The sequence below is a fragment of the Dipodomys merriami genome, unplaced genomic scaffold (assembly GCF_024711535.1).
Source record: "Dipodomys merriami isolate MVZ:Mamm:240054 unplaced genomic scaffold, mDipMer1.0.p SCAF_177, whole genome shotgun sequence".
Classification (NCBI taxonomy): domain Eukaryota; kingdom Metazoa; phylum Chordata; class Mammalia; order Rodentia; family Heteromyidae; genus Dipodomys; species Dipodomys merriami.
In genome coordinates, this window is record NW_027203126.1 from 1931996 (window position 1) to 1945974 (window position 13979).

The 13979-nt window shown below is 49.8% G+C and overlaps 1 protein-coding gene across 3 annotated transcripts in view; it reads right to left on the minus strand.

Moving 5' to 3' along the window:
- Nucleotides 1-2811: 2811 nt before the first annotated feature.
- LOC138829813 (coiled-coil domain-containing protein 60-like) overlaps nucleotides 2812-13979 on the minus strand; it is a 114392-nt gene continuing 103224 nt past the window's right edge. For all 3 annotated transcript variants that reach the window (XM_070026339.1, XM_070026338.1, XM_070026337.1), the window contains 6 exons: nucleotides 12554-12625; nucleotides 10139-10201; nucleotides 9491-9613; nucleotides 7104-7235; nucleotides 4553-4742; nucleotides 2812-3216 (listed from right to left, as the gene is read on the minus strand). In XM_070026339.1, the coding sequence (XP_069882440.1) occupies nucleotides 3115-3216; nucleotides 4553-4742; nucleotides 7104-7235; nucleotides 9491-9613; nucleotides 10139-10201; nucleotides 12554-12625 (682 nt within the window). In that variant the 3' untranslated portion in view covers nucleotides 2812-3114. The remainder of the gene's footprint in view (nucleotides 3217-4552; nucleotides 4743-7103; nucleotides 7236-9490; nucleotides 9614-10138; nucleotides 10202-12553; nucleotides 12626-13979) is intronic.

Below are 13979 nucleotides of genomic sequence, written 5' to 3' on the forward strand. Positions count from 1 at the left end.
CCCTTTCCTATGAGTCTTTCATTGTGCAGGGCTCATACTCTTCCTGTAAGGGTTGGAAAGATCAGATCCTTCTCAGCCTTGCTTTTGCAGCTGGGATATAATCTTATGACCTGGGATTTACAATCAGATCCTTACATTCTCAGAGGCAGTGATGCGAAGACTCAAGGTTAAAGCAGCAAGCAACATTTAAAGATTGGCTCACCAACCATCCTTAACCTGCCACACTGGGTGTTGGGGGGTGGCATTCCCTGTGCCCCGTGGGTACCACTCTTCTATTGTCACTGCCACCATGGTTGTAGCAAATGAGTCTTGCAGTGTAACTGTGAGCTGGATGCTTTACATAGGTCTTCTCATGGGTTCTTTAGTGGTGTCCTCATTTGGAAGATGAGATATACAGAGGCAAAGATAACCCCCTAAGATTGTGCAGCCTGAGAAATCACAGCTAGGACCTGCACATTCTCAATTTGCCATCTGAACCTCCTCTCTTAACCAATGCTTAATTCTTCCAGGCTCCTGGAAGACAGGGCCGCCTTCACATTGCTCCTATGACCTGGCATATGGCGGGTAATCAGAAACGAAACAAAATGAAACACCAAGTTCAGCTAGAGGAGCTTCACTGGAACCCTGTGAACACCTATAAGTTTCCCTCCTTCCATCCACCAGATACCAGCCTTCTCTCTCATGTCCCACCCTGGGGATTTGTGTCTCTTCAATACGGACTATTCCTTTACATACTTGTTCCACTGAACACCTTTTACCCATAGGTGTTGTAAGTCTCCTTCATTGGTCAGTTTCTCCTTTTTATCTCTGTGCTTAACTCGGGCCCGATTTCCATCTCCTTGCTGACCTGAGTTTCACATCTTTGGTAGAGTTTTGGCAGAGTTAGTTTTACCATTTGGAAGACATACTGCTGCATTTTTGTGGAGCCCTAAATATGACAAAATCCGGATTCTTTTTGGCATGATGCCTAGAGGAGTCAAAGGCTTTCTCAGATTTCTGGATGAGGGAATCAACATTGAAATGGCTACTAAAACAGCAGACGCTCGTTAGGGGACAAGAGTGAGGAAGTTATTATTTTGGGCTTCTCTGAGTGCTTTTAGCTTCAAGTGGTAGAAAAATCTATGCTCAACTGCTTTGGACCATGAGCGACTCCAGCATTTCATAGTCTAAAAAGCGCCTCCCCTGCCCCCCACATCTGCAGCCTTCACTGGCTTCCTCCTGGCACCAGGATGCCCACACTTGAGAGCGGATGGCATAACCTACATCTGTCTTCAAGAAGAAATACAAGTCCCTGCTTCCATCTCATTGGAAAGCAACTGGCCCCGGGGAATGCAATTACAGATGTGAATGCTGATCAATCAAGATTTACTCTGAGAACAAAACCAGTACTCCCAGCACAGGGAGGTGGCTGTTGGACAGCACCACCACCAACAGGCAAAGGACAACAGGGGGAGATTTTTATCAGAACATGGGTAGTGGGTTGGGATGAGGATTCGAGACAGGAGTAGTGGCTGAAGGCAAGTGACAGAAGAGACTGAAACTTTCCTCAAGCCCTGAAGCAAGCAGTGACTGCTGGGGACCTGGCACATGGTAGGTATTTTAGTTAGAAATTCTGATCACAGCAAAAACATTCCTCCCTGTAGTTACTTCAGCCCAAGAGCTGGGAGATGATGGGTAGCTTTCACCCCGTCCCCAGTATATTCTGGTAGTAAAAGATTCCCCCTCTCCCCTGTTGAAGAGGAACAGGTCTTGTTAACTGAGGCTGCCTTCCTTTTTGGCAGGAAATGTTACATTTTACTGAAGGGTAGGGTGGAAGAGTAATACTGACAGCGACCACTAGATAGCGCTATCGTTTTGGGAAATAGGCTCAGAAAGCGCTGGGCAGGAGGGTGGAGTTAAATCTCAGGATTTCAGGATTTTCTCCTGTCCTTGACAGATTAGACCAAATTCTGGACTTGGCCTTGCTATGTGATGACAGAAAACCTTAACTCTTGAGTGACCTCCTTGTGTTGTAATAATGGGGGCTGGGGAGCCAGGGAGGAGAGAGAGAGTGGTGTCAGGGAGTCAGAGTTAGCTGGAGGTAGGGGAGGGGGAGGGGGATGGAGTCACAGACAGGAAGTTCGCGTGTGCCACTGCCTAGTAGGGTGACTAAGAAATCAGCAATGCTCTGCTTATTTCATAAAGGGAGAAGAAAGGATTTTAAATATATGATGAGTGGGCTAGGTTTTGTTGTATATGCCTGTAGCTCCAACTGTCGGATTGAGGCAGGAAGATCTGAGTTCAAGGTCGGCCTGGGCTACACAGTGAGACCAACCATCATGGGTGATTGGACGGATGGATGGACAGGTCAACGGAAAGATGCTCTGAAAATCTTGACATAACTGCATACCAAGTTGTTGTAGTTCATTTCATCAGCATATGAGAACTAAAATGCCTACAATTCTTGTGACTTACTGATGAGGTAGATAGCATGAGACCAAGATAAACATGTACATGTAAGATTATAATTATGTTACATATTGTACATATAATCTATTTCTACATTGATGTATATGAATATATACTACATAATATATAAATTATATATTTGTATGTAATGTAAGTATAAATCTATATGAAATCTTGAGAAATATACTCTACCTCCAGTGGTGTGAAGTAGTGACCTTGTTTGTGCCTACTTAACCAAGTTATGGTTAAGCAACAAACCTGATGTCGGTGACCCAACACTAAGCTTGTTGCACAACAATAATTATTATTATTAGCATCTGAACACCCATGTCTACTGCTCCAATACTTTTCCAGATAGTCATGGAACATCCAGCTCAATTTTATTCAGAAGTTTTGGAAAAGGAATAAGGTGAAGAATTCTGGAGAGTTGTGCTGGACCAATACACAGAACAGGATCCTGGAGCTGGGGAATGGGTTGAGGGAAGGGTCATGTGGAAATAGCTCTCTCTGGAATGTTTCCCAGTCAGTCTCTGGATGGTCTTACTGCATATTAGGACAAGCGTCTGTGAGAGTTGGCAGAAACAACATCGCAGGTCAAGCTGAAGAACAAAGTGTTGGATTGCTTGCCCTCTTCCACTGGGATATCTAGTCGACCCAGGCCCCAGACTAGGTCAGGGCATTCGGGGTCCGGATGGGAATGTTGATCCTGCTCTGTAGCCAGGTGATATAATCTTCTTGGGGCATATGAATGATGTGTTCTCGCACAAACTGTGGGTTAAAGACAGTGTCAGTCTCTGAATTTAGTTTGAAAGCTGGACTCTATTCCCTCCTCAACCACCTCTCAAGATCATCCCAGACTACTTGTGGCCGATACTTGAAGCCTCAGCATGACTCCAACCAACTGAACATTTGTCTTTGGGAAAAGGGCCCCTCTACAGTTTCCTGCTTCTGTAGACTAATGTCAAGCCTTTCTTGTTGCTATTAACTAAGGAAGTTTTAAGAGGGGCAGAAACCCCAGAGAGATGCTTTTTTCCCTTCTCTTTTCTACTTCTTTCTTTAACATCTAAAGTCATTTGTCCCTCCCTTCCTTCCTTCCTTCCTCCCTTCCTTCCTTCCTTCCTTCCTTCCTTCCTTCCTTCCTTCCTTCCTTCCTTCCTTCCTTCCTTCCTTCCTTCCTTCCTTCCTTCCTTCCTTCTTTCTTTCCTTCCTTCCTTGCTGAGTTGACCACAGCTCTGGGATCACTTTCTAGGAAAGCTTAAGACAACAAAATATACTGTTCCATATATGCTCTTGCTTTAGAGACCCCCATGTACAGTTTTCATAAGTTCTGGAATGTTCTGTATGGCATGGGAACTTTTCTCTTACCCTATCTAGCATGAGCCTCCATAACTGGTGGGCAGGGGATGTGAACAGTTGCCTCAAGTTAGTTTTAACCTATTCTGCTACAGTCTTACCTGGAGAAGCCTCACAGGGCATGGGGAGTGGAGTCTGGACATCTGATTGGTCCATGGGCCAACCCTTCCCTTGCTTTGTGGTCTTTGCACACACCGTCCCATCTTCACAACCTGCCCTTTCCTCTTCTCAGCACTGTTCTGACTTCTCATCCTTCAAGTCTCAGCTACCTTTAAAGGTCACCTTCCCCAGTTGCCCTAGCTATTATAGATTTCCTGTGAATTCACCTTAGACTAGAGCACTTCTAACTTCATTTGCCTACAGAATCTCTGAGATCCCATTAAAATGTTGATTCTGAGTTGGCTGATGGAGTGATGGCTGAGATTCTCATTTCTCACAAGCACTCAGAAGAGCTCCGTGGTCTGTAGACCCCACTTTCCGTAGAACACTTTGGAGTGTTCCTTACTATGATTATCCATTTATTGACTTTTCCCCAAAGCTTGGGTTTCTAGGGGGCACCACGCACATAGAGTCTCATGTTCCTTGCGGTTGGAGTTGAACAGTGGCAGTCATGTGACAATCCCTCTCCTGTTAGAACGTGAGCTTCGTGAAGGTGCGGGGTCTGTGGGTCTATGGCTCACTGGCCTGGATGTTGAAGAAGTGGCTGGGTGAGAGCACCTGAGATTGTCGGGGGGAAGGGGATGGTGGCTACCTCGATAGCCACAGCGATGTCCGGGGAACACAGCTCCCAGACCCTCAGGTCCTGCAGCACCTTCAGGAGGATGTGGGGCCGGATCCTTAGGTCTAGGTTCTCACCAAACTTCTGCAGTTTTGCCAGGATCTTTTTGGCAGGGCGGAAGCTCTTTAGATCCTCAGGGAGTTTGGACAATAGGTCGAAGTACCTTCAAAGCCAGGAGAAGACCAGTTAGGAAGGTGCTGGGAGATGAACTGGAGCTGTGTGGGTTTTCTTCCTTCACTTTCTCTTTCTGTCTCTCATGGGGGAGTTATTGGATCTCCAAGAGGCTCTATCTGGGGGACTTTCCTCCCTCCTAAATTGTTAAGAACTCACAGCTCAAGCAAATCTTGATTTTTTTTTTTTTAGGTAGCAAAAGCCAGAACATGAGTGTGTTTCATTAGAAAAGAAATTCAGGATATACTTCTAAAGGATGCATTTGTAGTTGTTGTATCAAGCAGACAATGTAAAAAGCAATGTAAGAAAAAGGGGGACATTGGATTCTGAAGCCTCTCTTCTGAGAGTTAGACCAGGAGAGACCTGGGCATCTTCATCAGCTGCCTCCCCGGATGCAGGAGGTACCCACCCTCCAGACCATGAGGAGGAGGAGAGCGATGCCGGTCGTGGGGGTGGCCTGTGTGTTTTCCATCTCATTCTGATGAGCTGGAAATCACTCATTCTGATGAGTGTTTTTCTTCATCTTCTCTTAGATCTCCTTTCAGTCATCCTGCTGGGAGGGGGCTCTTGACATACTGGTTGATCCGACACCTATGCTGTATTGTAACGAGTGCAGATTTCCCTTCCAGAGTCACCCCTTCCTAGCAGTGTGACTTTGGGCAATGTCATTGATCGCTTTGCCTCTCAGTTTCCTTCTTTGTGAACTGGAAGTTAATATGGAGCATTCCAGATTTAGGGGGAGGATGAAAATGAGTAATTTATTGCACTGCGATTCTTGCCATTTCTCCTCCTCGGCTTCCTCCTCCTTTTATGTCCTCTTCCTGCTCATTCTCCTCCTATTCCTCCTCCCTCTTCTCATCTTCCTCCTTCTCATTCTTTTTCTTTATTTGAGACAGGGCCTTGCTATGTAGCCCAAGCTGGCATCCAACTTGCTACAACTTGCTACATTTACTAACCTTTCTTAGGGTATCATGGCACTCAGTTCATGTTGCTTTCAAAACAAAATTTTGTGCCAGTCCAGGGACTTGAATTCAAGGCCTGGGCCCTGTCCTTTTGCTTTTTCAACTCAAGGTTAGTACTCTACTCAAGCCACAGCTCCACTTCTGTTTTACATTTTTTTTTTTTTTTTTGTCAGTCGTGGGGCTTGAACTCTGGGCCTGGGCGCTGCCCCTCAGCTCTTCAGCTCAAGGCTAGCGCTCTACCACTTGAGCTACAGTGCCACTTCCGGTTTTCTGGTGGTTTATTGGAGATAGGAGTCTCACGGTCTCTCCTGCCCGGGCTGGCTTTGAACCGCGATCCTCAGATCTCAGCCTCCTGAGTAGCTAGGATTACAGGCGTAGCTGGATTACACCAGCGCCCGGCTCTGTTTTACTTTTTGGTGGTTTTGTTTTCTTTTGTGTTTTCCTCTTGTCTCAAAGAAAAAGAATGAGAAGGAGGAAGATGAGGAGGAGGAGGAGTAGAAGGAGGAGATCATTAGAGATAAAAGTCTCCCAGAATTTCCTGCTTAGCCTGGCTTCAAACCACCATCCTCCAATCTCAACCTCCTGAGTAGCTAGGATGACAGGTGTAAGCCTGTATTTGTATTAAAAAAAAGTTTTATAGGAGAGGGATCCAAGATGGCAGACTAGAGACGGCAAAATCAGAGTTCTGTCTGCTCAAGAAGAAACAAGCTCTAATCAGAAAAGGAAAGTTTTATATTACTTTTTAACCAATATACTATGGATGGCATATACTGTGACTTTTTAATACTTATATACCACACATAACCACCCAACCAGGGTACTTAGCATATCCATGAAGCACTTATCGTTTCTATGCAGTGAGAAAATGCTTCTTCTCTCCTAGTTATTTTGAAATAGACAATACAACATTGTTCCCTGCCAGTCACCCTACTGGGCAACAGAACACTGAGACTTATGTTGCTTTTTTTTTTTTTTTTTAATGGCTAAGTATTATCATCTTGAGGCTGGGACATAATGATCTTAGGATGTACCTGCCTAGTTTTGCAGGGATTAAATTATTTGGGGGAAATCCCAAATAATCACCTTGTAGAACCTTTCAGGTCTCTCTCTGCCCTGGGGAGCTGGCGACTGAGCTCTCTGTATCTGTAAGTCCCAATGAAAAGGTGAATAAGGGGAACGGTGCAGGCTGTGTGATTCATAGCTACCCACTGTGATTCCTGGCTGACTGTGCTCTGCTCCTAGCTTGTTGAGAGCCATTCTGCAGGTGGCCACAGGAGCTTAGGAGTGCACCCCCTCCGTGATCCCTAGGCTCGTGGGATGGATTGCAGGGCTGTAGTCATACCCGTCCACCCGCAGGACCATCGACTGTTCTGGTTTTGGGGGGCTCTTACCAGTGGTCTGCCATCTCATCTGCGTCCCCTTTCACGATGGAGATCTGGTGTCTCATCTTTGCGATGTCCTTTTGGAAACTGGAGACAAGGACAAAGGAGTGGAACTTCTGGAAACCCCTCTCTTCCTGGCGCCTGCGAGGTTGTGTGAGACAGAGGGAGACGCATCAGCCCTTCCCCCCACCCCCACTGTAATGTCTAGGCTGTCCTTTGAGGTCAGACTTAACACCTTTACTCCCTGAGGCCTTTCTTGGTGCTCTCAGCTGTCTGTGTGTGTGTGTGTGTGTGTGTGCGCGCGCACACACACACACACACACACACACGCATGTACCATCCTGGGGCTTGAACGAATGGCTTAGGTGCTGTCCCTGAGCTTCTTTTGCTCAATCCAAGGCTCTACCACTTGAGCTACAGCTGAACTTTCAGCACTTTTTTTTGGGGGGGGGGGTGGTGGGGTGGGAAGGGTAGGTTTATTTTATTTTATTTTATTAGAGGTATGAGTCTCGTGGACTTTGCTGCCCAGGCTGGCTTCAAACCACCATTCTCAGTTCTCAGCCTCCTGAGTAGCTGGGATTATAGGAGTGAGCCACAGCCTGGCTTCTCAGCTACTTTTAAAATTATGCCCTGGCTTTTGGCGCAACGTGAGATGGTGCTCTCCAAGGTCCTGAAACGAGTTCCTTGCTTAAACGAACCTGCTTTTATATAATCACATCAGACCCCTGTTTATGAAGCTCAGTGACTTTCCTTTTACTACTAACAAATTACTCTGTGAGCAACATGTCCCTCGCTCAGAACGCCCATTCCCTACTGCATTGTCTAGCTTCATCAGCATGCTTCAAGCTTCAAGCTTGTGTCTCTGAGACAAAGTTGAAACTCCACCACAGGAGGTAAAGCCTCTTATGATCTGGCCTCTGCCTGGCTGGCTCTCTGATTGTCTTGTAGGCAGCCTGGGCCCCTGCTGCACCTGGCTAGTGGCAGTTCCCTGCCTCCTGTTCCCTGCCTCCCCTGAGCCCTTTCAGGCCTCTGAGACTTTGCTGTTGCCTTCCCTTGGAACTCTCTTCCCTCTTAATTCTCTGCCGTGGCTCTTTGAGTTTAAGTTTACCTTTACTATGTCGCTGTGTAGGGCACCTTTGGCAAGAGAGTGCTGATGAGCCCCCTTTTATCATCTATAAAGTGGGTCTACTAGTGGCAGTGTAGGCTTGTGGTAAGGAGTAAATGGTGCGTTGTATCTTCTGTGGCTGGTACTTGGATCTCTGGAACACACCGACAAATACAGCCCCTGGGAAGCATGCCCTTGTCTTCATTCAAGTGAACATGTTTTTCCAAGAAAGACTTCTGGTGGCTGTTCTGGGTCAGGGATTGCATCTAGTTTTGTTTTTGTTTTTTCCCTCTGTTCTTTTTGCTACCCTATGTGGTTTCTCCATCTCCCCATCTCTGTCCCACACTAGACTGGGGCTTCTGGAGGAAGAGGGCCATCCTGTGAGGAGGAGGGTGCACAGGACCCCTGAGGGGTGGGGTGGTGGAGATGCTCCCTGCAGCCAGCAGTGGACTGGTTGTTGAGATGCTAGAGGAGAAGAGGAAAGATCCCAGCAGCCTCTGTTGACCTTCACATTAGGTTTAACTCTTGACATTTGCAGCTGAGCGTAATAGAGCCATCACTGCCACGCTCGCTCCTGCTCAAATTCCACGTGGCCCTGCTTGCCTTGGGGCTTTGTGTGCACTTTGCCTGCCACCCTCCTCCCACTCGCCCTCTGGGTCTTCCTAGTCACCTCCTGAAGGTGGACTTCCGGGATCACCCAGACTTCATTTTCCCTCCCTCCCTCCCTCCCTCCCTCCCTCCCTCCTTCCCTTCCTCCCTCCCTCCCTCCCTCTTTTCCTCCCTCCCTCCCTCTTTTCCTCCCTCCCTCTCTTTTTCTCCCTACCTCTCCCTCTTCTTCCTCCTTCCCTCCTCTTCCTTTTCCTTCTTCTTTTGGCAGTGCTGGAGTTTGCTTGTACCCAGGGCCTTGAGCTTGCTAGGCAAATGTTCTACCACTCAAATCACACCCCTTCCTCCCCTTTCCTCCCTCTCCATCTCTCTTTTTTTTTTATCTCTCCCCTTCCCTTCCATCTCCTCCCCCCACCTTCTCCTCTCCCTGTTCCTACCTCCTCTCTCTCTCTCCTTCCATCTCTCCCTGACAAAACACCTGTTCTCTTCCTGTGTGGAATGGTTATCAGCGGTACTTCTGTATTTATAGATGTATTCTGTTTCTGCCCATATCTTCCCAGGAGCTGCTCAGCTTCCTGAGGGCAGGGGGGAGTCCTTCCTGTCTCTGCTCTCGTCCCGGCACCTGGAGCCCAGTGGCCACACGGCAGACACAGGGTGAGCGAACTGGACGCACGTATGCCCTTACTTCATGAAAATCTCCATCTTGTCCTGCAGGCAGTAGCTGGCCTCCTGGGCTACGCTGTAAAACTTGGCCCTCATGAGGCTGCAGACCCCGCTCTTAGACTGGATGAAGTCCCGGTTCGTTCGGCTGTAAGCACAGGGGAGAAGAGCTTGGGAGCGGGAGGGTAGGGGATGCCCCATAGCCTTGCGGGGCTCACTCTGGCCTTGCTGGGGCCACCATGCGGTGTTGTGGGGATCTCCACCTTCACCCCGGAGCCTTCCTCAGTGTCACCGGGGATCTAGGGAGGATGGGTCTTCCCAGCAGCCCCAGTCTGGGTTCCAGACCCTTCTTCATGGAGCCCCCCATGAGACAGCAGCCAGGCGGAGGACAGCAGGACAGCCAGGGCTGGGGATTCACGCTCGTCTCCAGCATCCACCTGCGTTTGTTACCATGTGGTAACACCTCTGTGGCCCAGCCTCCACCTCTCTGTGAACCGGGCGAATGCCGCTGCCTCACCAGGATGCTCTTGGCTTCAGAGAGGCACCCTGCCAGCGACTGCATTCTCGCTCAGCCTCTCCGATGGCCTGTCCCTCTGTGCTGCCCGTGGCTCCGGGGAGGCTGGTCCACAGAGGGCCCTTTCCGTACCACTGGGGAGAGGCCCTCCCGGCTTACCCTTTCCACTTCTTCTGGACCATCTGGGAGTGGCTGTCCATGCTGGTGGTGCTGGACCTCTCGCTGCAACACCAAGGGATGGTTTTCAGTTGTCGTCATCTACGACTACAGCACGCGCCGGCTCACCTCCGGCAGTGGAGCCGGGAAGGCCGTTCAGTCCAGTGCCCGCCCCCACACGCTCTGTCTTCCTTCCTGCCGCTCTTGTCCTCCTCCCACCCACTCAGGCCCCACCTGCTTGAATGGTCGCCGTGAGTCCTGCAGACCTGGACTCTACAGCCCAGGGTGGACCTGCTTTGTGCACCATCACGAGTCCGTGTTCTCTACATGCTTCATCTGGAGGATGGCTTTGGTTTGGCCCTTTCCATTCTCCACTCTGTACCCAACACTTAACACCGGGCCAGGTGCCTCTTTGGGTTCTGTCTGTGCTGCCTTTGGTGTTCCTGACCTCAGGCTGCCTGTTAGTTCTATATGGGACCCTAGCTCTGATTTGGAGGTGGGCAGAGCTAGAGTCAGAGCCCAATCCAGCAGGCCCAGCCCATTGCTGAGCAACCCTCTGGCTTCTCGGCCTGTCATGGCATCTGACTCTTTCTGCTGTGGACCAACTCAATCCCTTGCACAGCAGTCCTGTCCTGTAGTGGTCCGGGTAGGGTTTATGGTGGGTGGAGAGGGTGAAGGGCCCTCCCTCAGCCTTACATCTCTCCTTCATTTTTTCCTCTCAGCTTCTCCTTTAGTTCTCCAGGTCTTCAACACCACAGCCTAGCACCTGCTCTTCCTCCCTGCCCTGCCTTGTTTCTTCCAAATATTTGGGCAAATGAGCGCTTCAGCCGTGTGGTCCCAGAGGTCAGTCTGTCTGTGGACTCCCGGATGTGTGCCTCACCCTTTCTTTGGGGCTTCTTTAGGCAGCCAGCAGCTCTGGTCTCCTCTTGGAGCCCGCCCGCACAGGAAGGGTCCTGGCGTTTGCTGCCTCTCCTCGAAACTCATGGAACTAGGTCTAGAGGTCTTATGCCCGGTAGGCCACAGGTGGGTGTCACCCTGCTTGGAGGGGACTCAGGGCTCCAGAATAAGATCCAGAAGGCCTTGCTTTTGGATACCACTCAACTGCCCCAATGCCTTCACAAGAATCTTTTGGGGAGCCGTGTTGGCTCAGAGGTTCCGCTTGTAGTAGTTCCATTTCTCCTCTCCTGGCACTTTGGTGGTGGCTCCGAGGCAGTGGGAGGTGAAGGAAGCAGTCTTGTTAACTGCTAATAAACAAACTACAGACGACCCCTTTCCCCTCCTTACTCTTTCCTTCCCTTGTCCCTCCTTGAGTTCAGCCACTGTCTTTGGTCAGTGCCTCTAAGCGTCCTCTGGTCTCAGGCCCTTTGCACACACTATCCCTTTGCTGGAACATCATAGCCCCCTCCCCCCACCAAAGAGTTGAGACAGTTCTTTGTTTAAATACTAAGTAATTCAGTCTTGGTTAGAACCCTCATCCCAAAAGTCCTCCCAGCTCTCCCTACTTTTTCTTCAGAACATTTCCATGGTCATAATGTTATGGCCAACGATGGGATTATTTGAGGGAGGCTTGACACCTTTATGAAAGTAGCAGCTCTTAAGCACGGGCAGATTTCAAGGGGCCCGCAGATGGAGATGGAGGCACAAGCTTCATCTTTTATCTTAACTATCCCATAACTGAAATGGAAACCATAGGTATTTGCATATCGTAATTGTGGGAGGTATTTTGAAGAATCATTTATGCTCAGTGCTAATCTAAAATTACAGTAGTTATTAGACCTGCTGTTAAGTCTTATTATATAATGCATTGCTTAAAGAAGCTCCGAGATTACTCTGTTCCAAATTGGGTTGTAATATAGTCATCTATATTGCTATAGCTATCTTGGTAATCCTTTGTAATTCATTGTTCACTCTTAGAACATTCTCTGGAAAGGAATTCAGAGGCTTCCTTGGACAGTTTAAGGTCCCAAGGCACAAAAGCAGTCCAGAAGTGAATCCACGAGGCAGAAATGCGTTTGCTGCAAAAGCCTTAAAACCAAGCCCTGTTCCTGTCACAGACAGACAACCTCCTCAAGCAGAGTGGGAGTGGGGATTCACTGAGGTGTCAGGCTTCCTGGCCCATCTGCGTGAGTCCACAGCTTCAGGCTGAGACTGCAGACATGCAGAATGAAATCTAGTAAAAGCAACAACAGCAACGACCACCCGGAAGGGGTGGTCCTGTGCCTCGCCCTCCCCCTGGCCTCTTGGCCACCAGACGACTTCAGCTCTGTGGAGTGATGGGTGCTTATTGGAGAGAAGATCAGGAAGGAAGGGGCTTGTTTTCTGCAGGGGTCACAAGGAGAGGGTTCTCCCCCGCCCCCGCCCCTTCCCATGGCCTGGTGCCTCCCCAGCCACCCTGTCGCAGGCTTTGGGGCTTCCTACCTTGACTTGACCGGCGTCTGTCCCTCCTTCAAGGCGGAATCGCTCTTGGTTTGCTTGAGCACAGACAGGATGCTGCAGGGCGAGGGGAGTCTTTTATTCACAGGGCCCTCAAAGGCAAGATGCTCCCACAGCAGCCAGTGCCCTGGATGAAGGGCTCCACTTCCCAGAGCCGCCTGCCACACTGTCACCCGGGCAGTGCTGAGCGCGCAGGGCCGAGAGCGGCACCCCAAGCCTGCGCCTCACACATGCACCCCCAGAATCTCAATCTTACACCCCCACACACCTCCATACCTCACACAGCCAAATTCCACACATGCCCATGTAGAATTCTACACACATACATGCAGCTAGAATCCTCCCTCACCCCTAGAAACACACATGCACTCACATTTGTGCCCATACCCACCCTAGAACCACACATGACAGTTCCCAGAATCACACACATGCCCAGTGGGATCAGACATACACATGCCCCTAAAACCACACATACGTGTGCATAGCTCTAGAGTCACAACATAACTCCTTTAGATTGCACATGCCACATAATTATACCCGTGCAGCAGAATTCCAAATACACACACACACACACAAGCATACACCTAGAATTAAATACATGACTCCTATATTACACACAGAGACACCAGATCTACTATCACTGTCTGAAGCAGTATCCCCTCGAAGTTCATGTTAAAAACAAAGAACATCCCCAAATCACAGCTAGCCAGCCAGGTACTGGTGGCCATAATCTTAGCTATTCAGGGAGCTGAGATCTGAGGACAGTGGTTCAAAGCCGGCCGGGATAGGAAAGTCCTTGAGACTCTTATCTCCAACTAACCAGCAAAAAGCCAGAAGTAGAGCTGTGGTGCAAGTGGTAGAGTGCCAGCCTTGAGTGAAAAAGCTCAGGGACGGCATCAGGGCCTTGAGTTCAAGTGCCAGGACCCGCACAAAAAAATGAAAACAAACAAAACCCAACAGAGCTGCCCTGGGAGATGGTGCGATGGTGCCGGGCAGTCTGGGGAGAGGTCCAGATGGCCATGGTTTTCACAAGGACCAGAAGCAGACTCAGGTCCTTGGGGACAGTTTGGGAAGCCCAGTGGAAGGTTTTGAGTAAAAGTCGTCTTTGTCAGGGCCAGCCCGGCCTGGGGAGCAGGGCTGGCGAGGCTGATTGCTTCCCAGGTTCTCGGCCCCTCGGCCCCCAGGGTTCCGGGCTGCCTGGACTGGAGCAGCTTCTGCGAGGACAGAGAGTGAACCTGCACCCCTGCGGCCCCTGCACCAGTGCACCCCTGCAGCCCCTGCGGCCCCTGCAGCCCCTGCACCCCTGCGGCCCCTGCACCCCTGCACCCCTGCAGCCCCTGCGGCCCCTGCACCCCTGCGGCCCCTGCACCCCTGCGGTCCCTGCACCCCTGCACCCCTGCAGCCCCTGTAC